Source organism: Urocitellus parryii, chromosome 13, assembly GCF_045843805.1.
Source record: "Urocitellus parryii isolate mUroPar1 chromosome 13, mUroPar1.hap1, whole genome shotgun sequence".
NCBI classification, from domain to species: domain Eukaryota; kingdom Metazoa; phylum Chordata; class Mammalia; order Rodentia; family Sciuridae; genus Urocitellus; species Urocitellus parryii.
In genome coordinates, this window is record NC_135543.1 from 4421066 (window position 1) to 4446350 (window position 25285).

General features: G+C 38.0%; 1 protein-coding gene across 1 annotated transcript in view; it reads left to right on the forward strand.

Annotated features, from left to right (window-relative positions):
• Positions 1-19682, forward strand: part of Fbxo15 (F-box protein 15) — a 59684-nt gene extending 40002 nt beyond the window's left edge. The window contains exons 9-10 of the mRNA XM_026388695.2: positions 14584-14708; positions 19413-19682. Coding sequence (XP_026244480.2) covers positions 14584-14708; positions 19413-19682 — 395 coding nt within the window. The remainder of the gene's footprint in view (positions 1-14583; positions 14709-19412) is intronic.
• The last annotated feature ends 5603 nt before the right edge of the window (positions 19683-25285 follow it).

Sequence of the window (25285 nt, forward strand, 5' to 3'; positions counted from 1 at the left end):
AGTCCTTTACAGGCGCCCATATAGCTTCTCTGGTATTCTTGAACTCTGACTTCTATTCAAAATTTGACCTAAATTTTAATTTGTTCTTTCTCTCTTCTGATTAGAATTTTTTAAATCATTCAAAAGGAAGGATATGTGTTCTTTATTTTGTTATATTTATGTTTTCAAGAATATTGCTTAAATAAGACTTCAGTATTTAGTAAAATATTTAGTAAGGCAATTGTAGAAATAGAATCTCTTACTTAAAATAAGGGAAGGTAAGTCTAGTAAGAAACATGAGGAGTGGATTTTCTAATTTTCCCCTAGTATGAATTTAGTTGGTATCAGGACTCTGGATCTCTAGGATTCTGGGTTTAAAGCTTTTTGTTGGATCATAATCTTCCCATCATCTATAATGCCACCTTTCTTACTGCTGGTGAATTGTTTGGATTTCTTATTGCTCTGAGTCTTTGTCCTCTTTCTGGTTTTATTTTTCTGGATACCTAGCCAGATGACACCTTGGCTGTCTCATCCTATATGGCACCACAGAGGTCTTTTCCTTGTCGCCCTGTACCTTCAACCCCACTGATCTAAAACTCCCTTCCGCCTTACTGAAGTTGCTTTTTAAACTTTGAATGCTCATTAGTTTCTTAAGGGAAATCACAAAGGCATGTCCACTGTGGCATTCAACTTATCCTTTCTTCCTACTAAGAAATTTTTAAACCAACTCTTGATATCCTCCCTTTAACGTTTTACGTAAAGGAATTAAAAATACCATTACAGCATCTTCCTCTTTTGCTCCTTATTCTCGGACTCACTGTCCTAAGGAGAAACTGTCACTCAGTTGTGCTTCCTGATCTTCCTCTGGCAGCGCATCTTCACTGTGTCACAAGCTCTTTGTATTCTTGTTTTCTTTTTTTCTCCTATTTCAGAGAAAAAAGATGTCCCACTTCTTTCTAAAATGAGCTTTCCAATTTCTGTTCCTAAGTATATTTGCTCCTGCCTGCTCTGGGACCTTTATTTAGCCATTTGTCTCTTATCTCTTTCATCATCTCAAATCTATTTTTCCATCAACTCCTTTTCTACTTAAAAATATATATCTATTCTTTCTGTGTCAAAAATATTTTAAAAGACAAAGTACTTCTGTATAAGACATTTATTAATTGAAAGTTGTAGAAAACCCAACCTAACTCAAAACTTGGCTTACCAAAAAGGGGTCATGTTGTTTCAGATTCAGAGGTAGGTCTTTTTTTTCAAGTTTAGTTTTATTCAGGGACTCATCATGCTTGTCCAATGTTGGTCATGGATGTGGATAAGGCTATCTCTATTTTTATCTCCCATCCTGATTCTTCTTGCTACACTTTAATCTTAGTTACCTTTCTTCCTTGCAAGGTAGCACTAACTAGGTCTAGATCTCTTGTTTCATGTCTGAGGTTCTCCTTTCCAAGGCCCCTTGATCTCCTCCCAGGATTTTCAGTGCATCTTCTTGGTTCTGGTCAGGCCATGAACTCTTCATTGAGTCAGTCCTGTAGCTGGGTAAGGAGAATGTTTGATAACTAGGCCTAGCTTCTGTATGTGAAGCATATGACCTGACCTGGGTGTGCTGCTTACAGGAATATTGGAGCATACACAACAGGTATCAGAGAGCTCATAACAAATATTCATATATTCTTCTTTTAAATTTCTATGAAAGGACTAGTCTAGAAAAAAGGACTTGTCTAGAAAAAATGTACCCAAGTGGAGTGGACTGGACTGGACTAGGCTGATAAAAAATTTCTCCAAAGATGTGGAAAACAGAACTGAATCTTGCAGAAATACCAGTTGAAACTCTTAATATAGCAATAGAAAAAGCTACTTTTATACTCAATTGAATTAACTGAAAGTGAATTTTTAGAGTCTAAGCACATATTTTATTCTTTTTAAACTCAAATTAATTGTCACCAATATCTGAAAAAATACCATCATCTGTATTGCTGGTTAAGTCCTAGTTAATATGAAAAATATAGAGACTTCTACTAGGAATATCTCAGTCCTTTTGCTTTTACATATATGAGTTATCCTTTTATTCCTGAATTGTAAGAGTTCTTTATATATTCTGGATATCAGTTGTTTGTCAGACATATGTTTTCTTTTTTTAATGGTATCTTCTGATGATCACAAGTTTCTCATTTGATGAAATCTAATTTTATCAATTTTTAATTTTATGGGTATTTTTTTCCTGTCTTAAAGGCTTTTCCTATCCAGGCTACAAAATATTCTCTAGTAGTTTTCTGGCTTTAGCCTTTTTTACTTTTAGATTTCTAATTAGTTCCTAATTAATTTTGTGTAAGGTATGAGGTAAGGGTTGTTTTCTTCCTCTCATGTTATTTTGTACCATTTGTGAAAAGACTTTCTTTCTTGATTAAATTATTTTGATGTCTTTGTTAAAATCAAAAAGAAAGAAAGATGGCTGAATAAAATAATGGTACATTTTCCAGCCACTCTCTGACTTGGGATTCAAGCAGGAATATGGCTTCTTAGTGAGGTGGGTAACAGGGTATTCACTGAAATTCAGTTGACAGCAAGAAAACCAGAGAAACAGAAATATGCTTTGAGCATAGGACAGGAAGGAGTAGTTTGGAATCATGGTGGTGGTGCTAGCAGTACTAGTTTACCACAAAGGGGAACAGTGACACAGGTAGAAGGAGAGGAAACAGAGCAAACAAATTTGGCACTGGATAACTTGTAAACAGAGAGCCAGTCTGATCTTAGCTGACCAGAGGCTGTGCAGCGAGTTGGTGTTTGAAAAGTACTCTGTTTCTTGCTTGTAAGTGGGGAACCATCTTGAAGCAGCTACCTTACTGTTTCCTGCTGCAGGAGTCCAATAGATCATAGACAGCATTACCAGACTATACCAGCAAGTGCTTGCCTTGGTTTGAGGGTATCCCTGGTGGGTTTGTAACTCAAATGGACACAGAGGATTGTGCCCAGGGGGATTCCAGATGGGGACATGGAGTGGAGTGCAGCTTGCTTGCTTTTCCTTTGGGTTTGGCAGCTCATGAGACCATGTGGGAAAAGTCCAGAAGCTGATCAGGCAGGCATAATTGCACTTATGGTTTGATCCAAGGAAGACCACATTCATGGGTAATGGAGTGTGTGAGACCTGTGGAGGGTTAGCTGCCCTGCCCTACAAGTGGATTTCTCTGAGAACCAAGAGATCCAGATGCCTAGCAGAGATTGGCATCTGCCTGGCTCTAGGGTGTGTTGATCTAAACTCTCTGAAACATTTACCATCCCACAAAGTTCTAATCAGAGCTAAACAGCAGCCAACAGCTGCCAAAATGTCCCATTTAGAACAATACTTCAGCCCTACCTTGGGAGTGCATTGATTTCATCTGTCTGGACAAAACTTCAAGTGTCAGTACTTCCCATTCCTATCTTCCTGATTGGTTAATGGAGACACACACACATACACATACACACACACATACATTTGTTATTTCACCTTATTTTGTCTTTGAAAGGTTAGGGTTATTTGTTTGGTTTTGTTTTTATTTTTGTTTCTCATTATTCTTCCTTCCCTTTCTCCATCTCTAATAGCCAAATTCTGTATTTTCTTTCTCTCTAATTTAGTTTCTTTTAGTTATTTTTTACTCTACCTCCTTTATAGTCATCACTTGCTAACTCTCGTCTTCTTTTCCTCTCTTTTTTTGAATATTTTAAACTTTCTTTATATCTCATTTTTTCTCTAATGAGCTATAATTTTACTATCTTTTAGAACTATTGAATTTGTATAATTCCTGCTACTACCATTCATTTTGTTGTGGTTATTAGTACTATGAATTGAATAATTGACACTTGCTATTTACTTTAATGATAGATGTAGTTCAGGACTATTTATTTTTTCTGGCTGCTGTTAATTGCTGACCCCACCATTCCTCTTTTTGTGGTAATTAGTGTTGTAGATATCACAATAGACAATGGGCATTTTAATGCTATGTGTCATTTTCTGCTCTTCTTGCTTTTGTTTGTTTCCCATTTTTTTCTAAGAAGGGCTAGAAAGAGACTGGGACACTGAGTTCACTGGTAAGAGATTCTACTGCTGAGCCATACCCAAAACTCAGCCAAGTGACAATTCTTCTTGTTCTGCACACAAACTAACCCTGTTCAAGCATCAAAAATATTTTAATATGTAGAAGAGGGAGTGCAAAAACCCCAAACCAGTCACAAAGCCCCAGGTAGGAAGCACTGTGAGGCAGGTACCTTGAGTCCCACTCTTGGACATCTGCTCCTACAGCAAAAAGAGAGAGATTCCAAGACAGTGCTTCAGAGATCCCACAGTGTTGCAGCAGTTTTCAAAGAGTGAATTATATCAATAGTTCTGCAGTGGCAAACTGAGAGTCATTGGTGGTTGAAGATAGCTTAAATTATACTGAACATAGGCATTAAAGCTTAGATATGCCAAGAATACAGAAGAAATAACTACAAAAGAAATAACTACACACCAAAGGACACCCTTAGAAAAGAGAAAGAGGAATCCCTCTGAACAGATGTGAAAACCTAAAACATCTGAAAGCATGAGGAAACAGGCAAACAAGTCTCCACTCAAAATTTATAGTTCCCCAGCAATAGACTATAGATATGGAAGGAGATGAAATTCCAGAGAAAGGCTATAAAGATGGATTTTAAAATAATCATGAGCTAAAAGAAAAGTTAAAGAACAAATTAAACAAACATAAGCAGTGAAAGACCTTTCATTAGTGGTAGAGTCTGAAAACAATCAGAACTCCTGAAAATGAAAGACAAAATAGATTAGATTAAAAATTAACTTGAAATTATCATAAACAGATTAGATTACATAGAAAAATAACTTCAGGCCTCAAATATAGGGTATCTAAGTTTGAATGCTCAATATTCAATAAGTTTAGAAATATAAGAGCATGATCAGCATAGATAAGACTCTGGGACAACATTGAGGTCAAGCTTAAGAGTCATTGAGATAAAAAAGGGCACAAATATGCAGGCCAATGGCATTAAGAACCTTTTCAGTGAAATAACAGAAAAAATTCCAAACCTTAGGAATGATATGGACATTCAGATACGAAAAACATATAGAATTCCAAATAGATAAGATCAAACAAGAACCTTTCCAAGATACATCATAATCAAAATGCCTAACATAGAGATTAGATTAGTAAAATCCACACGAGAAAAGCATCAAGTCACATTTTGTGGTGTTTTAGTCAGCTTTTTCACCACTGTGACTTAAAGACCCTACCAGAACAATTGTAGAGGAGGAAAAGTTTATTTGAGGGCTCACAGTTTCAGAGGTCTTAGTCCATAGAAGGCCGGGTCCGTTCCTCAGGGCTGAGGTGAGGCAGAACATCATGGCAGAAGAGTGTGGTGGATGGAAGAAGCTTACATGATGATGAGAAAGTAGAGGGATACTCCACTCACTAGAAATAAAATATATACTGCATAGCCAGGCCCCCAGTGAACCACTTCGTCCTGCCACATCCCACCTGCCTCCAGTTACCACTCAGTTAATCCCATCTGGGATTAATTCACTGATTATGTTAAGGCTATAACCCAGTCAGTTTTCCTCCTTGCATCATCTCACATGCAAGCTTTTGGGGGACACCTCACATCCAAACCATAACAAGTGGTAAATCAGTAAGGCTTACTTCTGAATTATCAGCTTAGATACTAAAATCCAGAAGGACTTGGCATAAGATAATCCAAGCTCTGCATGAAAGCAATTGCCAAGATTGTTATATCCAGCAAAGCCATCATTCAGAACTGAAGAAAAATAAAAACTTTCCAGGATAAACCAAAAAAAAATTCATGATCACTAAGCCAGCACCATAGAAAATACTTAAAGAAATACTACACACCAGAGAAACTCAAAAATATACTCCAGGACTGGGGCTATAGCTCAGTGGTTGAGCACCTGCCTTGTACGTGTGAGGTACTGGGTTTGATTCTCAGCACCACATAAAAATAAATAAAAAATAAAGATATTGTGTCCATATACAACTTAAAAAGATATTTGAAAAATGCACCCCAGATCCTCAAATGGATGAAGCTCACTACCCAAGCCATTAAGCAACTGAAAATTAAGACCAAATTAAATATATGGAACAAAAATAGCAGAAAATAATAAACATCTCTCCATCATAACTCTAAAAGTAAATGTTCTCACCTCTCCAATTAAAAAATATAAACTGGCAAAGTGGATAAAAAAACAAGATCCAAGTATATATATACTATTTGCAAGAGACTCATCTTATAGGCAAAGATATCCACAGGCTGAAAGTAAAAGGGTGGAAAAAATATTCCATGCAAAGGGAGTCTGAAAATCAGCAGGACTAGCTATTGTCATATCCATAGAAGCAGATTTCAAGTGAAATGAAATCAAGAGAGACAATAAAGATTGCTACATAGTGGTAAAAGGAATAATCCAGCAAGAAGTTATAATGATAGTAAATATTTGTGACCCAAATGTTGGTGTACCTGATTATGTAAGACAAACATAATGGCATCAGTCCCAGCTAGACCCCAGTAAAGTAATACTGGGCAATGTCAACATATCCCTCACACTAGTAAGTCATAATAAAGACACTGCTGGCATGAATAATACTATAACTCAAAAGAACCTAACAGAAATCCTTAAACTATTTAATTAAATAGTAGCAAGATTCACATTCTTCTCAGCAGCTCATGGAAATTTTGCCAAAGTAGATCATATCTTAGGTCACAAAGCAAGTCTTTCCAAATACAAAAACAAAAGAAGAAACCAAAACCCCTTAAAATAATATAATCTCTTGCACCTTATTAGATCATAATGAAATGAAATTAGGAATAAACAGCAAGAAAAAATTATAAAAACCAAATAAAAACATGGAGATTAAGCAATACTCTTTTAAACAAAGAATTGATCATAGAAGAAATGAGAAATTTTAAATATTTCTAGAATCAAATAAGAATAATGATAAAATGTATTAGAATTTCTGGGACATTATGAAGGCAGTTCTAAGAGAAAATTTTATAGCCTTAAGCACCCACATTAAAAAAATAAAAGAAGAAGAACAGATTCCAAGTAATATAATGCCATAAGTCAGGGCCCTAGAAAAGTTAGAATAAACCAATTCCCAAACCATAGAAGACAGAAAATAATTAAGGTCAGAGTAGAAAATAATAAAATAGAGAATAAAAAATGTAAAGAATAAATGCCAGCAAAGATTGGTTGTTTGAAGAGATTAAACTAAATTGATAAACCCTTAGCCAAAATAACCAAAGGATAGAAGACCCAAATCAAGCTTAGAGATGAAAAAGGAAATCTCACCACAGACATTTCTGATGTACAGTGGATCATTAGGGATGACTTTGAAAACTTGAATTTTAATATATTGGAAAATCTAGGAGATAGACAAATTTCTAGACACATACTAACTGCCCAAATTGAACCAAGAGAATATAGAAAACCTATAGCCAAGAGCAAGCAATGGGATTGAAGCAGTAATAAAAAGCCTTCCAACAAAGAAAAGCCTGTACCTGTTGGATTCTCAGCTGAGTTCTACCCAATCTTTAAAGGATAATGAATTTCAGCTCTCACTAGTTATTTCATGAAATAGAAAGGAACACTCCCAAATTCATTCTATGAAGACAGTATCATCCTCATACCAAAACCAGATAAAAGACACATCAAGGAAAGAAACTGCGGACAATTACCCCTGATGAACTTAGAAGCGAAAAGTCCTCAATAAAATATTAGCAGTCCATATTCAAAAGCACAATTGATCAAGTTAGATTCATTTCAGGGGTACAAGGTTGGTTCATCACATGCAAAGCAATAAATGTGTTTTATCACATAAGTAGAATCAAGGTCAGAAATCACATGTTCATCTCAATAGATGCTGAAGAAGCTTTTCAAAAAATCTAGCACCTCTAATGTTAGAAAATAAACACTGAAGAAAATAGGGATAGAAAGAATGTACTTAAACATTATAAAGGCTATGTATAGCAAACCCACAGTCAAGGTCATTGTGAACAGAGAAGAATTGAAAGCATTTCCTCAGGAACAAGATAAAAATGTCTATTCTCACCACTCCTATTCAGTATAGTTCTTGAAACTCTAGCCAAAAGGAATTGGGAAATGAAAGGAAATTAAAGGGATAAAATAGGAAAAAAAGTCATTGAACTATCTCTGTTTGCTGATGAATGGTTCTAAACTTAAGTGACCCATGATAAACAAATTCAGGAAGGTTGCAAGATACAAAATTTTCAACATAGAAAATTCAATAGCTTTCCTATTGAATGAATTTGATGAGATCAAGAAAACTATTTCATTTATAATAACCTCAATGAAAAGTAAAGTTTTGGGAATAAATCAAACTAAGGGGGTAAAAGACCTCTACAATGAAAATTATAGAATACTGAAAACTCTGAAAAAAGAAATTGAAGAAGACCTTAGAAAATGAAAAGACCCCTTCCCCCATTCATGGCCAGGCAGAATTCATAGTGTCAAATGCCCATATTACTAAAAGTAATACACAGATTCAGTGCAATCTGGGGATGCACTGAATGGGGATCAAAATACCAATGACCTTGTTTATAGAACTAGGAAAAAACAGTCCTGAAATTCATATGGAAGAATAAAAGACCCAGATAGCCAAGGCAGTGAGAGGTATGATGAAGGCATGATAGTACATAATCAAATTATACTACAGAGCTAGAGTAATAAAACCAACAAGGTATTGGCATAAAAACAGATATGAAGACCCGTGGAATGGAATAGAAGACACAGAGATAAATCCACATAAATTCACTCATCTGTTCCTTGACAAAAACATAGTTGGAGAAAAAATAACCTTTTAAACAACTGGTGCTTGGAAGAACAGAATATCCTTACATAGAAGAATGAAACTAGACCCTTCTCTCTCACCCTGCACAAAAATCAACTCAAAGTGGATCAAAGACCTAGGAATTAGATCAGAAAAAATGAACCTGATAGATAAAACATAGGGTCAATAATCCAATATATGGGAGCAGGCACTGATCTCCTTAATAAGATTCCTAAATCTCAACAAATAAAACCATGAATCAATATGTGGATGGAAACAAATTAAAAAGCATCTGTGCAAGAAAGGAAACAAGAATGAGAGAAAATCTTTGACAGCTATTCTTCTGACAGGGGATTAATATCCAGAATATATACTCAAAAAAAACTGAGACCAGAAAAACTAATAACCTAATTAATAAATGGACAAAAGATGTAAAGACATTTCTCAAAAGAAGAAACACAAATGGACATCAAATATATGAAAAAATGGTCAATATCCTTAGCAATTAGGGAAATGCCAATCAAAACTATTTGAGATTTTATCTCATTCTAGTTAGAATGGCAGCCATCAAGAATATAAACAAAATAATTGCTGGAGAGGGTGGGGAAAGTGGTATACTTACACATTTTTGTTGGGAACTCAGATTAGTACAACCTCTTTGCAAAGCAATATGGAGATTCCTCAAAAGACTAGAAATGATATTTATCAAAAATACCTAAAGTCAGCATACTGTAGTGACACATGCATAATAATGCAATTTATAATAGTCAATTTATGGATCCAATCTAGTTGTCCATCAGCAGATGGATGGATAAAGAAAATGTGGTGTATGTATGTATGTATATATAATATGTGTGTGTGTGTTTGTGTGTGTGTGTGTGTGTGTGTATGTATATATATATACACACAATGAAGTTTTACTTAGAAAGAAAAGTTGTAATTATGTCATTTGTAGGTAAATGAATTGAATTGGAGAACATCATTGGTAAATGAAATAAGCCAGACTCAAAAAGTAAAAGGGCTAAATGTTTCCTTTTCGTATACAGAAGCTAGAGAGAGAAAAGAATATATATATATATATATATATATATATATATATATATATATATATATATATATATAAATTTTTTGAGTCTCTTCAGTATTCTATAATTTTCATATATATATTCTTTTTTCAGTGTGATTGTATTGAATCTATAGGTAGTTTGGGTAAATAGATACTATACATACACATATACATATATGTGTGTATGAGTGTGTGTGTGTGTGTGTGTATATATATATCTCACAAAAATAGAAGACAGACCAATAGTATAGAGGAAGGGGATTCAGAAGGAGGGAAGGTCATCAGGAAGTAGTTGTAGCCATAGCATAATTTGAATCATATATACTATAATGCATTAATTAAAATAATAATAGAAGATCAGTATAGTAGAGTCAGTGGATTAGGGGAGGGAGTAGGGAAGAAAAAGGGAAAGTACTGGGAATGAGATTTATCAAATTATGTGTGACTATAGCATAATGAATCCCACTATTATGTACAATTGTAATGTGCCAATAAAACATCAATTGCTTATAAAATTGGTTCTGTTTCTGGACATGTATTCTATTGATCCATTTATGTGTCTTTTGAATCAGTTCTACACTGTCTTGATTGATGGAGCTCTGTTGTAAGTGTTGAAGTCCCTTTTCTTTTTTCCATGATAGTTTTGAGTATTTTAGGTCCTTAGCATTTCTATGTGGATTTTAGAATTATCTTGTTATTTTAAATTATTTATTTATAAGTATTACTTATAAAGTGTTTATGAAAATGATTGCCAGAATTATGATTGTGATTGCCTTGAATCTATAGGTAGATTGGGTAAATAGATACTATATATATATATATATACACACACACACACATATACATACATACATATATATGTGTGTATGAGTGTGTGTGTGTGTGTGTGTATGTGTGTATATATATATATATATATCTCACAAAAATAGAAGACAGACCAATAGTATATTTGGGTAAATAGATACCTTAACATTACTCAGTCTTGAATCCATGAACTTGGTTATCTCTACCTGTTTGACAGTGGACTTGGCCCTTTAGATTGATTTCTTGTTCTAATAATGCACATAAGGTACTTCACATGCAGCCTGGCATAATAAGCTTCCTTGTAATGTTTATATCTTACTAGTTCCACTACTTCTCACAAAGCTTTCTCAGATGCTCTCTATTTGTATGCCTATTTTATGAAGCTTGCAAGTTGACCTTCGTTATAGAGCTAGTATATGGCCAGGCGTTGTTCAGAATCGTGTCCTTATCATTCTTATATGTGCATTGATACTGGACGCCAAGATGGTGAGCCTTAAGTTTTATTTGGTGCATTGGGGAATGGTCTAATGTACCTACAGGTTTCAGTTGGAGTCTCCTATAGTAAAATTTATCTTGAGTGGTTTAAAGAGTACAGAAATGTAGTGTGGATATAGGAGCCCAGTGTCTTGCCAGGAGCACAGATGGAACATTTGCACCTGAGGTACACACTCGGTGGCTTCTCTCCAGAAAACATCACCTATTAGTGCACTTATTCTAGAGCTCTGCCTCTGCCAGCCCCAAGGAATAGGGCTTCTCTGCACTGCATTTTCCATAAAATGGCTTTTCCCATCCTCTGCTCACTTCTGACCTCGGGTATGCAGGGCCATTGTTTTAATCAGTCTTATTTGCCACTGTGACCAAAAGACCTGATAAGAACAATTTTAGAAGAGGAAAAGTTTATTTGGTGCTCATAGGTTCAGAGGTCTTGGTCTCTAGAGGGCAGACTCTGCTGCACTGGGCCTAAGGGGAGGCAGAACATCATGGTAGAAGAGTGTGGAGGAGGAGAGCAGCTTGGGTCATGCCAGCCAGGAAGCAGAGATGGTCTAGCTCATCAGGAACAAAATATATACCCCTAAGGTACATCCCTAAATGACCCACTTCCTCCAGCCACACCCTACCTTCCGCTAGTTACCACCAAGTTAATCTCTGTCAGCAGTTTAATGCACTGATTACATGAAGACACTCATAACCCAATCATTTCACCTCTGAACTTTCCTATATTTTTAAAATGAGGTTTTAGGAAACATCTAATGTCTAAACCATAATAGGTGTGCTTGTCTCATCAAGGGGCAATCAAGGCACTCATTACCTAGCTAAATGGAGGGTTGAGAATGGGAAATGGTGAGTGTGAGACTCACAGATTGAAAAATTGTCAAAAGTTTGAGGGAGGGCTGGGGATGTGGCTCAAGTGGTAGCGCGCTCGCCTGGCATGCGTGCGGCCCGGGTTCGATCCTCAGCACCACATACAAACAATGATGTTGTATCCGCCGATAACTAAAAAATAAATATTAAAAAAAAAAGTTTGAGGGAGCCATAAATGATCCCCCAGTGAATCTTGTTTTGATAATTTATAGGTAGGGTTTTCTCTATTGACAGTAATAATGTAAACAAAGCATCATGAGAATTTGAATTACCCTTATAAATTCTTTGTTTTTGAGAGAGAGAGAGAGAGAGAGAGAGAGAGAGGGAGGGAGGGAGGGGGAGGGAGAGGGAGGGAGGGAGAGAGAGGGAGAGAGGAGAGAATTTTTTAGTTCTTGGTGGACACAACATCATTGTTTGTATGTGGTGCTGAGGATCGAACCCGGGCCGCACGCATGCCAGGCGAGCGCGCTACCGCTTGAACCACATCCCCAGCCCCCCTTATAAATTCTTAGCTAGTATAAAAACCAGTAGGTAAGTCTGTTTGTCCCTTTTTGTATGTGTTAATCTTTTAGACAACAAAACTATTGTGCTTCTGCTATTTATTAGTGGGAGGACTTTCAACAAATCATTGTTAACCTTTGTCCATCAGTTTTCTCATCTATGAATTCAGAAAACTATAAAACATAATTACAAGCATTATTTTTTAAATAATATTTCAAAGCATTTTTTTAAGCTACTGTAATGTAAAATGCTGAATTCAGTGGTAGGCAACAAGTACTCCAAGTGCCACCTGTGTGTACACACACTTTGACCCACACATTTCCTGTGTGGGCTGTTGAAATGCAGACAGAGCTGAACCTTCTCTGTAAGATAAATGTAAGTGGGCGTGAAGGACTGGCAAAAAGAGCATGGACCTTTGAAGCCACCACAGCATCATGATTGTTTTGAAATGGTAGGCATGATTGTTTTGAAATGGTAGGATATCTGGTAATAACAAATAACAGCAGGTTTGCCTCCTGCAGGAATTTCGTGTGTATTAGCTCAGACAGTTGCCATTGAGATGTTATTGGTTGTTGAATCGGGAGTGCATTTTCTCTGGTGTGCTGAGGATAAGTCACATGGAAATGGACTCGTGGTTTTCTGTATGGCTCTGCTACTTACTGCTAGCACACAGGCCTGCCCTTGCCATGCCAGTCGGAGGCCTCTCTTGCTTTGCTCATAGCTGTGCAGTAGTGCACAGCAGAGCAGTCACATCTGGTCCATTCAGAATGTCATTACCGAAGCTTTGCTTTTCACAGACTTCGCCTGCTTCTGTCCAGCCCTGCTAATGACAGTAGAGCTGTTCGGGAAGGGACAATGTTGTTTGGCATTCGATCCTGTACCTAGAGGCAGTGGAGAAAGAAGCTGCACAGTTTTTGTTAATTACTGAACAACAGGGAGGGAAGTGTGGGCTGCCACCATAGTTGGGGCAGAGATGAGACTCTCAGAAGCCAGCAGAGAGAATACCTAGGTGAAGAGTGCCCCGCCCCAGGACATGGGATGCCTGCCTCTGGTGGCGTTTTCCACTTAAGGTACATTGTTTATTATAGAGAAGGGCCCTGCAAAACATTGGTTTTACCTTTGGCTGTGCTTCAGTTATAGGAGACAGTATAGAATTTGTGTAACAGGGCATTGGTCCCAAGACAACTTGGCTTTGGTTGTATTTTGTCTTTTGAAATAACTAAACCTAGGGCCGAAGAACATTGCTCTTCTGTTTTTCCCATGTGCTTTGCCTTCTGAATTGTGCTTCATCTTATTCAGGTGTTGTATCATCTTTCTACTGTGTTACTGTGCTTAATGGTTGCTCTTCATGGTGTGTTCATTGGATCTGTGAAGCTCATCCTTACATGAGCTGGGCAATGCTGCCAGCTATCCCCAAGCAAAGAGGCCAAGGAGAGTGGAACATGGGTATTGTTTGCTTCAGTGATGGAGTTGCTAGTGTCCAGCTTTGAGCTAGTTAGGAGCCCAGGCAAGGTTTGGCCTTGCACTTTAGTAAGCATGTGCAAGGACTTGTACTCATTTGTGAGCATGTGCAAAGATGTTCATTTTGAATGCTGTTCTTCTTCCCTTACCTCCTGTTTATCTGCTCTCTATTCTCTCCTTTCTCAGGAGAGTGTTCTCCTTGTTCCCTCTCATTTTATGGTCTTTCTTTGCCTCTTCTGTATTTGCTTCCTTAAGCTTCATATTTCTGGTTCTCTGTTTCCATTACTATTGCATTGACCAAGTGATAAGAGCCTTAATCAAGACAAAGGCTCTTCACGTAGTCTTTTCATTAGAGACAAGGTACATGTCCTGACTCACCTTCAACATCCCTTTCTCCTTTTCTAGGAATACTCATTAATTTTCTCTAAGGCTCTAGTCTCAGTTCAGGGCCAGGATTTGCTGTTCATATGTCCTTGGGTAAATCTAGAACTTAACATGATAAGTATCCCTATGGACCTGCCAACCTGAAGACTCTTGATTTGTTGTCCAGCCTTAATATAGTAACTAACAACCTTAAATTATTTTCAGGATGCATCGAAGATGGATATGTGAAGCTGGTTGTGATAAATTTTAAAAATAACAGAGAACACCTACCTCTTATTGGAAAAGTTGGCCTTGCTTGGAAAACTAATATTTTTGATGGCTTTATAAAGGTAAAAAAAACAAACAACAACAACAAAAAAACAGTTGCTTCCTTTTCTTCGTATCATGGTTTCTGCATAACAAAATGAGGGTGTTGATATATATCTATGATGCTTCCTTTAAAGTGTTGGACTTTTTATTCTGGTTTACATGAGCTGGGCAGTGCTGCCAGCTATCCCCAAGCAAAGAGGCCAAGGAGAGTGGAACATGGGTATTGTTTGCTTCAGTGATGGAGTTGCTAGTGTCCTTGTAGATCTGTGGGCATTCCCTAAGCCAGTGACAACCACATGATTCCTCCATCACATTCTTATCAAGCACCGTTTGCTCTTCATGGTGTGTGGAGTTAGACTAGAGCAGTGTTTGGGTTGAGCTGACTGCACTCTCCACTTTCTTAAAACCTGTCTGTTCTGCAGAGAGGGAGCAGAACTGAAAGTTGGACCAGGCAAATAGCATTTGCTCAAAATGTCATCATCATTCCTACATGAATTTAAAGTTTTCTGCAGTTATAAATTCTTATTCCAGGATACAGGTGTCTTTTTGATAGTTACATAAAAAATTAACCACTTGGATGGGAGTTGATTTAGTGTTGGAAATTGGTAGGGAAGGATGGAAGGATGTAGGAGGAAGGAGAAGATATTTGGCACAATGAAATGTTTTACTCATCCTATTTATCTAGAAGCGCACATTTAAAATTTGGTAAACATTATGTTTATCACACATAAAAGAATGTTGTTTCATGTCTTTAAGAGCATAAACCTAACTTTTTATTTTCCTCTGATAGCCTTAGAGGGGGCCTAAAATAAAAATGTGTACTAAGATAAAATATTAGAATCAAAATTTACCTTGTGGACCAGAAAGTCTGAATATAAATATGACTTCTGTAAAGGGCCAGCATAATCTTTAAAAATAATTTGTTATGTGTTTTCTGGAAGTTTAGAACAAGATGAAAGCTGTCATTTAGTCTCACTAAGGGACAAAGGGAAATATAGTAATTATGCTAAGAAGCAAAGCTTTATTCCAGCTCTATTATTAAAACAACATCTCTAATGGAGCTGTATGCAAGGCCAACTAACCCTAAATAGCACTTCAGCAGCAAATGTACTCGTGTACTCCTCACAGCAGTTCTTACAGAGGCTGAGGCCCTTCAGTGATCTCTGGGCAGAGGTGCTGGCTGCTGTGGATTTTCCCAGGCACTCAGGCTTCTGGCACAGCAGCTTGATCTGGAAACAGGATTCTGAGTCCCTGAAGTAGCCAGTGGACTGCCTGGCTCTGGATAGTTCCTCTATAAATTCCTTCTCTTGGATGAACTTTGGGAGAAGAAAGGAGGACGATAGCTCAAAATTCTGTGCCTTCTTCTCGGCTGGAGGTGGGCATGGTTAATCTGCATTTGCCATTTATATATGGGGTCACTACTAAGACTAAGCTGTCCTTGTTCCCAAAGAAGGAAGTCAAGTGAATGATATGTTCCTTGTGTTTGCCATGCAGCTCAGGCATAGGAATAATGAATTAATAAAATACATTTGAGAAGTTGCTCTCAAGGAGCTAAAGCCTTTATTTTTAAACAAGAGCATACGATATAAAGTGTTTTTAGGTATATATAGCTATTAAAAATAGACATTAAAAAATTGCTTCTGAAAACTGCCTCTGGAAAGGAGCCTTCTGACACTTAAAATGCCCATCTGAGCAAATACTGGTAAGAAAGTATGTCACCCAACTGATTATGGTGCTAAGGACAAAAAAATAAAAAACAAAAATAATGTAGATGACAGAGGATATGTTGCCTTGTTACATTGCTTTATTTGAAGTGACATGTCCTGGCAAGGGTCCTGATCCTCTGGACTTCACTGTTTCCATATGAAAATTCTTCTCTAGAGCTTGGAGTGAGTTCAGAAGCGTGGTGGCTGCTATTACCTGCTGGGATGGTGGAGGTGCCAGTGAGAAACATCTTGAGTTGGGGTCAGCATTAAAAACAGTAAAAGCAGATCAGTTTTTTCCTTTTAAATAAGTCAGATTTGATATAATTTTTTTTTCCTCCTGGGGATTGAACCCAGAGTGCTCAACCACTGAGCCACATCCCCAATTTTTTTTATTTTTTATTTTGAGACAGGGTCTTACTAACTTGCTTAGGGCCTTGCTATGTTGCAGAGGATGGCCTTGAACTTGAGATCCTCCTACTTTAGCCTTCTGAGTCACTGGGATTACAGGCCCTCACCACCAGCTAAAATGCATTTCAAAGATACTTACAATGGCTGAATGTCAGTAACCAATCCACATAGGACAGTTGCTATATGAGCAGTTACCACACTATTTTACAAAGACACTTTAGGTGTCCAAGTTCCCTATAAAGGGCGCCCTGCTGCAGTCATCAGTGTGATATACGATACAGCACTCCCCTGTTCTGTTTGCTCTCAGTTCCTATCACGCTTCTGACGAATTTTCTTTTGGTAAGCTTTTCTTATATGTCTACCTTTCCTTGTCTTTCATGCTTTGGTATTTTTTGATGTTATTTTAATGTTCCTTGTAAATCTACATAGAGTTTGACATAAGTTTTAACTTAAACTAGGTATTTAGTATAGATCTGTCATTCTGCTTTATGCATGAAGAGTTGAGGTCAGTAGAGCCTGCCATGGGAAGATCCTGGGTCCTGCATGTTGTGGGTGCTCATGCCCCATAAGAAGGGTGCTATGGCTACTTTGCTGAGAAGTGTTGCGGCTGGCTGCATAGGTTCTGCTGCAAGCTGTTGGTGCCATGAATGAGCAGGGAATTCCCACGTGGACGGGTGCTATAGTCTGCCAGACACTCGATTTTGACCCTGTTATGAGAATAGGAGCTAATGTGAGTCCTGCCCTGGCAACTCTGGAGTCTCCCTTCCTGGGCCCTGGTCATACAGACTGGTCCTCAGTACAACCACTGTGTCATATTCTTTCAGCCTTTGTGCATGTGCTCTTTCCTTTTCTTTCTCCTTTTTGCAGAATGAACTCTTTTCAGCCTTATGACAGGGCTTACTTATCATTCATTTGCTAATTCATCAGCAAATATTTATTGGCCACAAAGGGCTAGTCTGACCTGGGTGCTCAGGCATGTGAGATGAGTCCAAAAACCAACAAAACCACCACATTAAAACAACATCAAAAAACTGTCTTCCATTGAGCTTATGGCCTGTGGAGATAGGAGTGTCAAGGAGACTTCCCCAAGGAACTAGTGTCTACTCTGAGTTCTGAAGGCTGAGACATACCAAGGGTTGGGGAGAGAGTTTAGGCATGGCCCTTTGTGGGGGTGGGGGCATGGCAGGTTTGGTGCTGGGATAATAAGGAAAGTGCCTTTTTTTTATCTTCCTGTGCAGAGTGTGGTTATCTGCCAAGGCACCTTGAATAGGGTGCTGAGGGACAAGGGAGGGATGAGTGAGCCCCCAGAGCAGCACGGCAGGATCCACATGTGATGCTGAGCATGGTTTTGGAATAGCTTTTCACTCAGATCCAAAGAGAAAGAGATAAATAATGGAGTTCATCCAGGGCTGGGGTTTGGCTAAACCTGCTCTCAGGTATGATGAAAGAGAGGCAAAGGAAGTGTTCATCATCAGTTCAGAGAAGGACAGAAAGGTCTAAAGTAGGTGAGAAGAGCCTGAGAAGGAGAACTGGAGGGCAGGGGGTGAGGACGCATGCACTGTGCTCTCAAGTCATTTTACATTTCCACTGTGATCCACATACATGTGAATATACATATTCATGGGTCATTAAAACACAAATTCATAAGATAATACTTATGCTTATTATGTATGATGCTTGTTGAAGTTTGCTGTTTTATTATATTTTGACCTTTAGCTGTGCCCCCACTAAATGTAATTCAGGATGCACGAATTAGTTGTGATTTGCAGTGTGAAAATTCTAGGTGAATCTGAAGGATAGCCATGATGGAAGTGGTTGTGAATAAGCTGAAAGGTAAAGAGACACAGAAACAGTATTGATCTTGAAGGAGAACACTTAGGGGAATGATTTGTTTAAAGGTAAAACCCTGGAAAGGAATGACTGAAGTGAAGTGGAGAGCAGACCATAGACGTCATGTGGTGCAGGAATTGAGAGTACTGAGACCCTGTGGGTATTGGAATCCCTCAGGGGATAGTGAAACCTGGGAACAAGTGAGCGGAGAGAGAGACACAGAGGCAACAGAGGGCCTGCCTTACAGTGAGAGGGATGAGCATGAGGTTGGTTATGACTGAGTCCGGGTGATGCAAGCGTGGAAGCGCTGGAACTTCAGAGCCTCAAAGAGCAGGGGTTGTTACAGGAGAGGAGGCCACAGTCTGTAGGTGTCATCGAGACACTGGAGGGATCACTGCTGCTCTCCAGGGCAGCGTGGCCCCATGCTCTTGGAAGCACTTCACAACCATCTGTGTCCTCTGTGTGATGTCTGTGGCCTCTAAATGGTGAGACTGTGTGGACAGGGGCAGCGTTTGTGCTGCATCTCTCAGGCTCTGGCACTAAAGTTCTGTACCATATCGGAAGATCCCCAGGCCTCCCCTTCTGTGTTCGAATGAGTGTGACTGTTAAATGATGAGGCAGGAAATACTAATTATGGTTTAGGCCACGAAATGCCAGTGATAGTCTTCCAATTTTGATGTCACATGCAGGATTTCCAGTCAGTTTTACATAGAGTCACAATCTCCATGAAAATTGTGTCTAATAGGCCATTTTATTTCCATAAATCTTGTTTATTTTTAGAGTTGTTCTATAGTGGACATAACACTATTGGATGAACACAGGAAGCCCTTTTGGTGCTTGAGTTCTCCTGTTTGCATGAGATCTGCAGCCTGCCCCTCAGATGGTCCCAATTTCTTGGGACAGACATACTATGTGGACTACATGGATACAGAAGGAAGAGTGCATGCGGAGCTGGTGTGGATTGAAGAGACTGAAGAGTACTTCATTGTCAGCCTGGTTCTTTACCTCAGTGTGGCAAAAATAAACCATTGGTTTGGGACAAAATATTAAGAATTGACAGTAGGTGACAAAGTGTGGTGTGCTGTTTATTTTTGACTAACAAATTTGTTCCTGGTATTGGAAGTTAAAATAAAGCATATTGCAGTAATCTGGTGGCTTTTTACTTTACATTAGAAAGTATGATTCGCGGGTCATTTTAAGTTAATATTTAGAAGTTGAATTAAAATTTAAAAATAAAAACAGCATGTCCCAGGGCTGGGGTACTAGCTCAGTGATAGAGGCTTCCCTAGCATGTGTGAGGCATTGGGTTCAATTCTTAGCATGCATTTAAATAAATAAAACAAAGGTCAATTGACAACTAAAAAGTCTTAAAAAACAAAACAAAACAGCATATCCCAATGAAAATTCCCTTAAAACAAAAAGGGAAAATGATATTTACTTTTCTTATGCCCTTATTTAAAAAAAAATCAAGTAAGTCTACCTAATCTACATGTGTGCTGGGTAGCTTAATCTTTGTATTTTCTTAATCGGTAAGAAGCCCAAATGAGAATATATATTTAAATATAAACTTCATGGTATTCATTAGAATTACACAGTGCTATGTTTTACAGCTCAACAGCCATTTTGTTATTTAATAAAACAAAGCAAATAAATGTGGCAAATCCAAGAAGTAAGATGTATCTGAGATCATCAGAAGAAATACAAATTAAAAATAGTTTCTGGGCTTGGGCTATAGCTCAGTGGTACAGTGCCTGCCTTGCACAGGTGAGGCACTGGGGTTGATCCTCAGCACCACATAGAAATAAATAAAGATATAGTGTCCATATACAACTAAAAAAGAATTAAAAAAAAAAAGAACAGTTTCTGGTGCAATACAATTAGATTAGCTCACCCTTAGTAGGGTAGAGATGGAGGAGTTATCAAACACTTCACCTGTAGAAATAATCCAGGAGAGTCAGTGTGTATATAAGGATATTGTTATTTTAGGGAATTTGGTTTCAAATTTTTTTTAGACTGCACTATAGTTTGACCATATTTTTATCTCCTTCGTGAAAGTTGATCTCAGAGGTGATTTTTTAGTAATTCACCATGTTTCTCGTAATCAGGCATGCGTGATTAAACTCATCCTCCTGTGTTTTTCCTTCTTTTGAATTATAACAAATTTTCTCTTTTGAGGTGTGTACATGATTGTGTGTGTGTGTGTGTGTGTGTGAATGCAGAATAAAGAGATTGAAGACAGCAATGAACTGAAGACTTGGAACAGATATTAGGTTAATGTTCAAAGAAGTGTGAGAGTAGAAAGACTTTCTGCTGCTGACATTGTCCTCCACTCTCTTGTTCTCCTTGGCCTCAGACTGAAGCCCTTGAGAAGAGAATCTGAAATTCCCATCAGACATTGAAAGTGAAAAGCAACATCATTTCATGGTATCACCAAAGAGAACATTAAGATTATCTGCCCCACTTGAGTGGGAGTTGGGGATGGAAGAGGTTTTGGCTTAGCAGTGACCAGAGACAGGAGTATGAGGAGTTGGTGAGAGGCAGGTTGGCACTTTGGAGGCAGGAAAGGTATTATCTTGGAGTCAAATGTCATTCACAGGACTGAGTCTGAAAACCATCACAAGACTATTTGAGGAGACGCCTTAAACTTGCTGGTTACACTGTGCAGGGACTAGACATCCTGAAAATACCAGAAATAAGGTAGAACCAGAGAAAGAACTGTCTTTTCAATTCCTGTTTAACAACACTTGGATGGAGTTGGGGGTGCAAGAAATATAGGACAACTGGAAAGCTTTTAGACTGGGGCTTATTGTTGCAAACTTTGTTAATACTGGACTTCACTAATGCCTAATGTCTTCCTTTAGAGCCAGATTGCTAGTCATGTAGCAGGTACTATGATTCTTGTCCACTGCTTTATCTCTAGCATCCAATAGGATGCCAGGCCAAAAACTGATGCTCAGTAGTTATTGGTTGAATCAGTGAAAGCTCTTTTAACTAATATATCAGCAACTATTCAAGCTTGAAGGAGGCCTGAAGAAGACTGGAAACCATTCATGTCTCAGGGAACATCTGCATCTCAGGGAAGTTGTTGGGAAGCAAGGGGAAGGTACTCAAGGCAGGGGAACAGCCTTCAGGAAGCCATGGTACTCCAAAGCAAGTGTGCACACCTTATGTGACTGAGTAAGGCTACAAGACACTGCTGTCCCCACATGCCCTCTCATGTGTCTGATACAATATGCAACTTCTTAAAGCTACTGCTTCTTATATTGACCTCCATATTTCTAAACATATCTAAACATATTAAATAAGGTATGAATTATAATTTCTTTTTTCTCCCAGAATATTTTATCCCCATTTGCCTTTGTTTGTTTGAAACTGCTTGCTCTCTAGCCTTGCTGGATGGTTGTCATCTTAGGGTTTCCTGTGGGCATCCCAACTTTATGGAATCCTGTCTTCTTCCTTGTCCTTTTTCAGTGGTGCACATTGTCCTGTGGCTTTCTAAGAAAGGTTGATGTGGGACATGCATTTTGAATTCATGAATTTCTGAGAGAAAAAAAAAAGCCTGGTGGATAGTTTAGCTGGATACCAAGTTGTAAACAAGAAAAATAGCCTTCTTGAAACTTTGAAGACCTTTTTTCCTTGGCATCTAGCACTGTGAGATGTCATTTGTTATCCCCCACCCCTGGCCCCTGTCATATGCAATCTTTCTCCGCTTTCTCTGGAAGCATTTTAAAATTTTCTTTCTTTCTTTCTTTCTTTCTTTCTTTCTTTCTTTCTTTCTTTCTTTCTTTCTTTCTTCATTCATTTCAAGGTGATATTTTTGGAATTTCTTTGTATTTATTGTGGATCATTTTATTGAAGAATTTGTGTATTGCAGTTCTGGATTTCTTAATCTGGCAGTACTTTCTCTGTTGTCTTTTTCTGTAACTTTTATTGATGGACTATTGTTCTTTCTTGACTGATCATCTCATTTTGTTTTAATCTTTTATTTCAATTTTCTGAAATATCGCCTACAGTTTATTCTTAAATCCTTCTATTGAATTTGCTTTTTCATTTTGATAATCAGGTTTTTATTTTTTGGAACTCTTTTTCTGTTCTTTTTGTTTCTCAAAATATCTGTACTGGTTTATTAAGCGCAGTCCCCCCTCTCCCCCTGTGGTGGGCATTGAAACCAGACTTCACACATGCTAGGCAGGTGCTCTATCATGGAGCTGCATCCCCAGCCTGCAAGGGCAATATTTTGCCAAAGCAGGGTTGGAAAACATTTTCTATAAAGGCCAGACAATAATTTAGGCTTCATGGGATATATGGTGTCTGTTGTAGCTACTCGGCTCTGCCCCTGTGTGAAGTCAGCTACAGATGATCCATAAATGAGGGTGTGAGATCATGTTCACACAAAAACAAGCAACAGGAGGGAAAGGAGAGATATCGGAGAATAAAACTGACCAAATTATATTATGTGCATGTACATACATGTAACAATAAATCCCACTATTATGTATAATTATAACATCAATAAAAATTTTAAAATGACAATCATCAAAAACAACTACCACCTCATAAAGCCAGGCAGCAGCTGAACTTGGCTTCAGGCTAGAGTTTGTCCATTCCTGGATAGAACTGTCTTAGGCTATCCATTTCCTTTTCAAAAAAATATTACCATCTTAACTGCAAACCCATAGTCATGGGTGCCCAAGTCTGATGTAGTGTTGAAGTCTCATGCCACTGGTACTTAACTACTTACAAAGGAAAGAATGGTAAGTTTACAGTGAATAACCTGAGAAGACAGAACCATTAAAGTCAACAGCATCAATAATGAGCAAATCATAGCCTCCTGGTATGTCAAAGACACATCATCACTTCTGTGATGTTTACCAAAAATCATACATGGGGAAGCATTAGACTAAGACAGGGGCAAGAACATTTTATACTTGTATTCTATATTCCTCTTTGAAAATTTTAAAGACAAAGAGTTAGGAGGAGGCTAAGGCTTGGGACAGATGAGAGCAAGAAATCTGATTAGATTTTGGATCAGAAAATGACACTAACAAAACAATGGGTGAAATCTGAAGAAGGGATATCGATCACACATTAGAACACACTGCTAATTTCCTGATTTTAGTATCAAATGTTAACATTTGGAGAATCTGAAGAGTATGTAGGAAATTTTTTATATATCTTTTTTATAAATCTTTTTTACAACTTTTTTATGAAATAATTCCAAAATGAAAAGTTCACACAAAAAAATAAAATGATCCCTGTCTTCCTTGTGTTCTGTGTCTTATATAGGCGCTTTCTGTCTGTTTTCCTGGATTGTTGGTTTTCCCATTAGAATTTGCTCTCTGCTCATATTTAAGACAAAGTCTGTAGAAGTTGACCAGACCTCTGCTATAGTCAGCTGACAGGCCACAGCAGAGCAAGGGTGTGGGTGCTGCCTAGGACTTTATTCTTTAGATCAAAAGCCCTTAAATATTTTTGCTTTGTTCTCATATATAAAGGTAATAATTTCAAAGAATAGGAATACATAAAGTAGAATATTAAAAAAAAAATCTCCCTCTAAACTTCCCCATCCCTATTTAGCCAAAGTAATAGCACTCTCTGCCATGCAACACACTCTGCCTTGTTAGGATGTAGCATGAGGCACTTACCAGATACTGAGCAGATGCTGTGCCATTTTTTTTTTACATAAGTCATACAGTTTCAGGTATTTTGTTACACCAACAGAAAACAGTACCATCTTAGTATTATTATGTATTGAAATTAAGTTGTCAGACACATGAAGTAAATGCATTTGATAATCCTATTTCTTTGTCAGAAAGAAAACCTTTGTTTGCAAAGCAAGAGAAATGATTATGCAGGGGCATGTTTGATACAAAGAGAATCACAAAGCAGGACTCGATTGAGTTGAATCAATTCAAGAAAAGTAACAGGTGCAAACTCTTGATTATGCAGTTGGCAACAAAATCAAGTTTGAGTTACACACAAAAGCATATCCACCACTAGTGTGGAGTAAAAGAGGCATACTTTTATTTCACAAGTACTCAGATGCAAAATCTTCTGTGGTTTAAAATCCGGCCAAAGATCTGACCAGCCTTTGAAGAGATAATATGTATAGGTAACTTGATAGTTGTCTCTTCTTTTCATCAACATCTGCTTTAAAGTGTGATGATGATAACTGCTTCAGAAATGCTCACACAGGAAAATCTATGTCAAATGGTTTATAAACACTTTTAATGTGAAAAATGGTGTCTCCAAGCTGAATGTAAAACTGTTAGCTTAAGTCATCTGTGTCCATTTGTATGTGGAACAATATGTCATCCACCTTGAGCCTGGGAGAGTCTTGTGGTTTCCTATGACTTCAATAAATAATACTTGGATTTCCTATGAGCTATAGTAAACATGGAGCAGATCACTGCTACACAAGTCCCAAGCTGCTGGCTGAAAGGCATGCTCCCGAGCACAGTTCAGCAGGATTGGACATGCCACGCAGTGCATCAGGGCAGATGACAGGTGCCCAAGGAACTCAGCAGCTGCTGCAGAGAGCATCATGGTGCACATTTGGGAACAGGCAAGTGCTGGACCTCATGAATCCTCCAGCCAGAGGGCCACCCGGCTGCCAGGGAAGAACCAAGGAGACAAAGCTGTTCTGGGGCAAA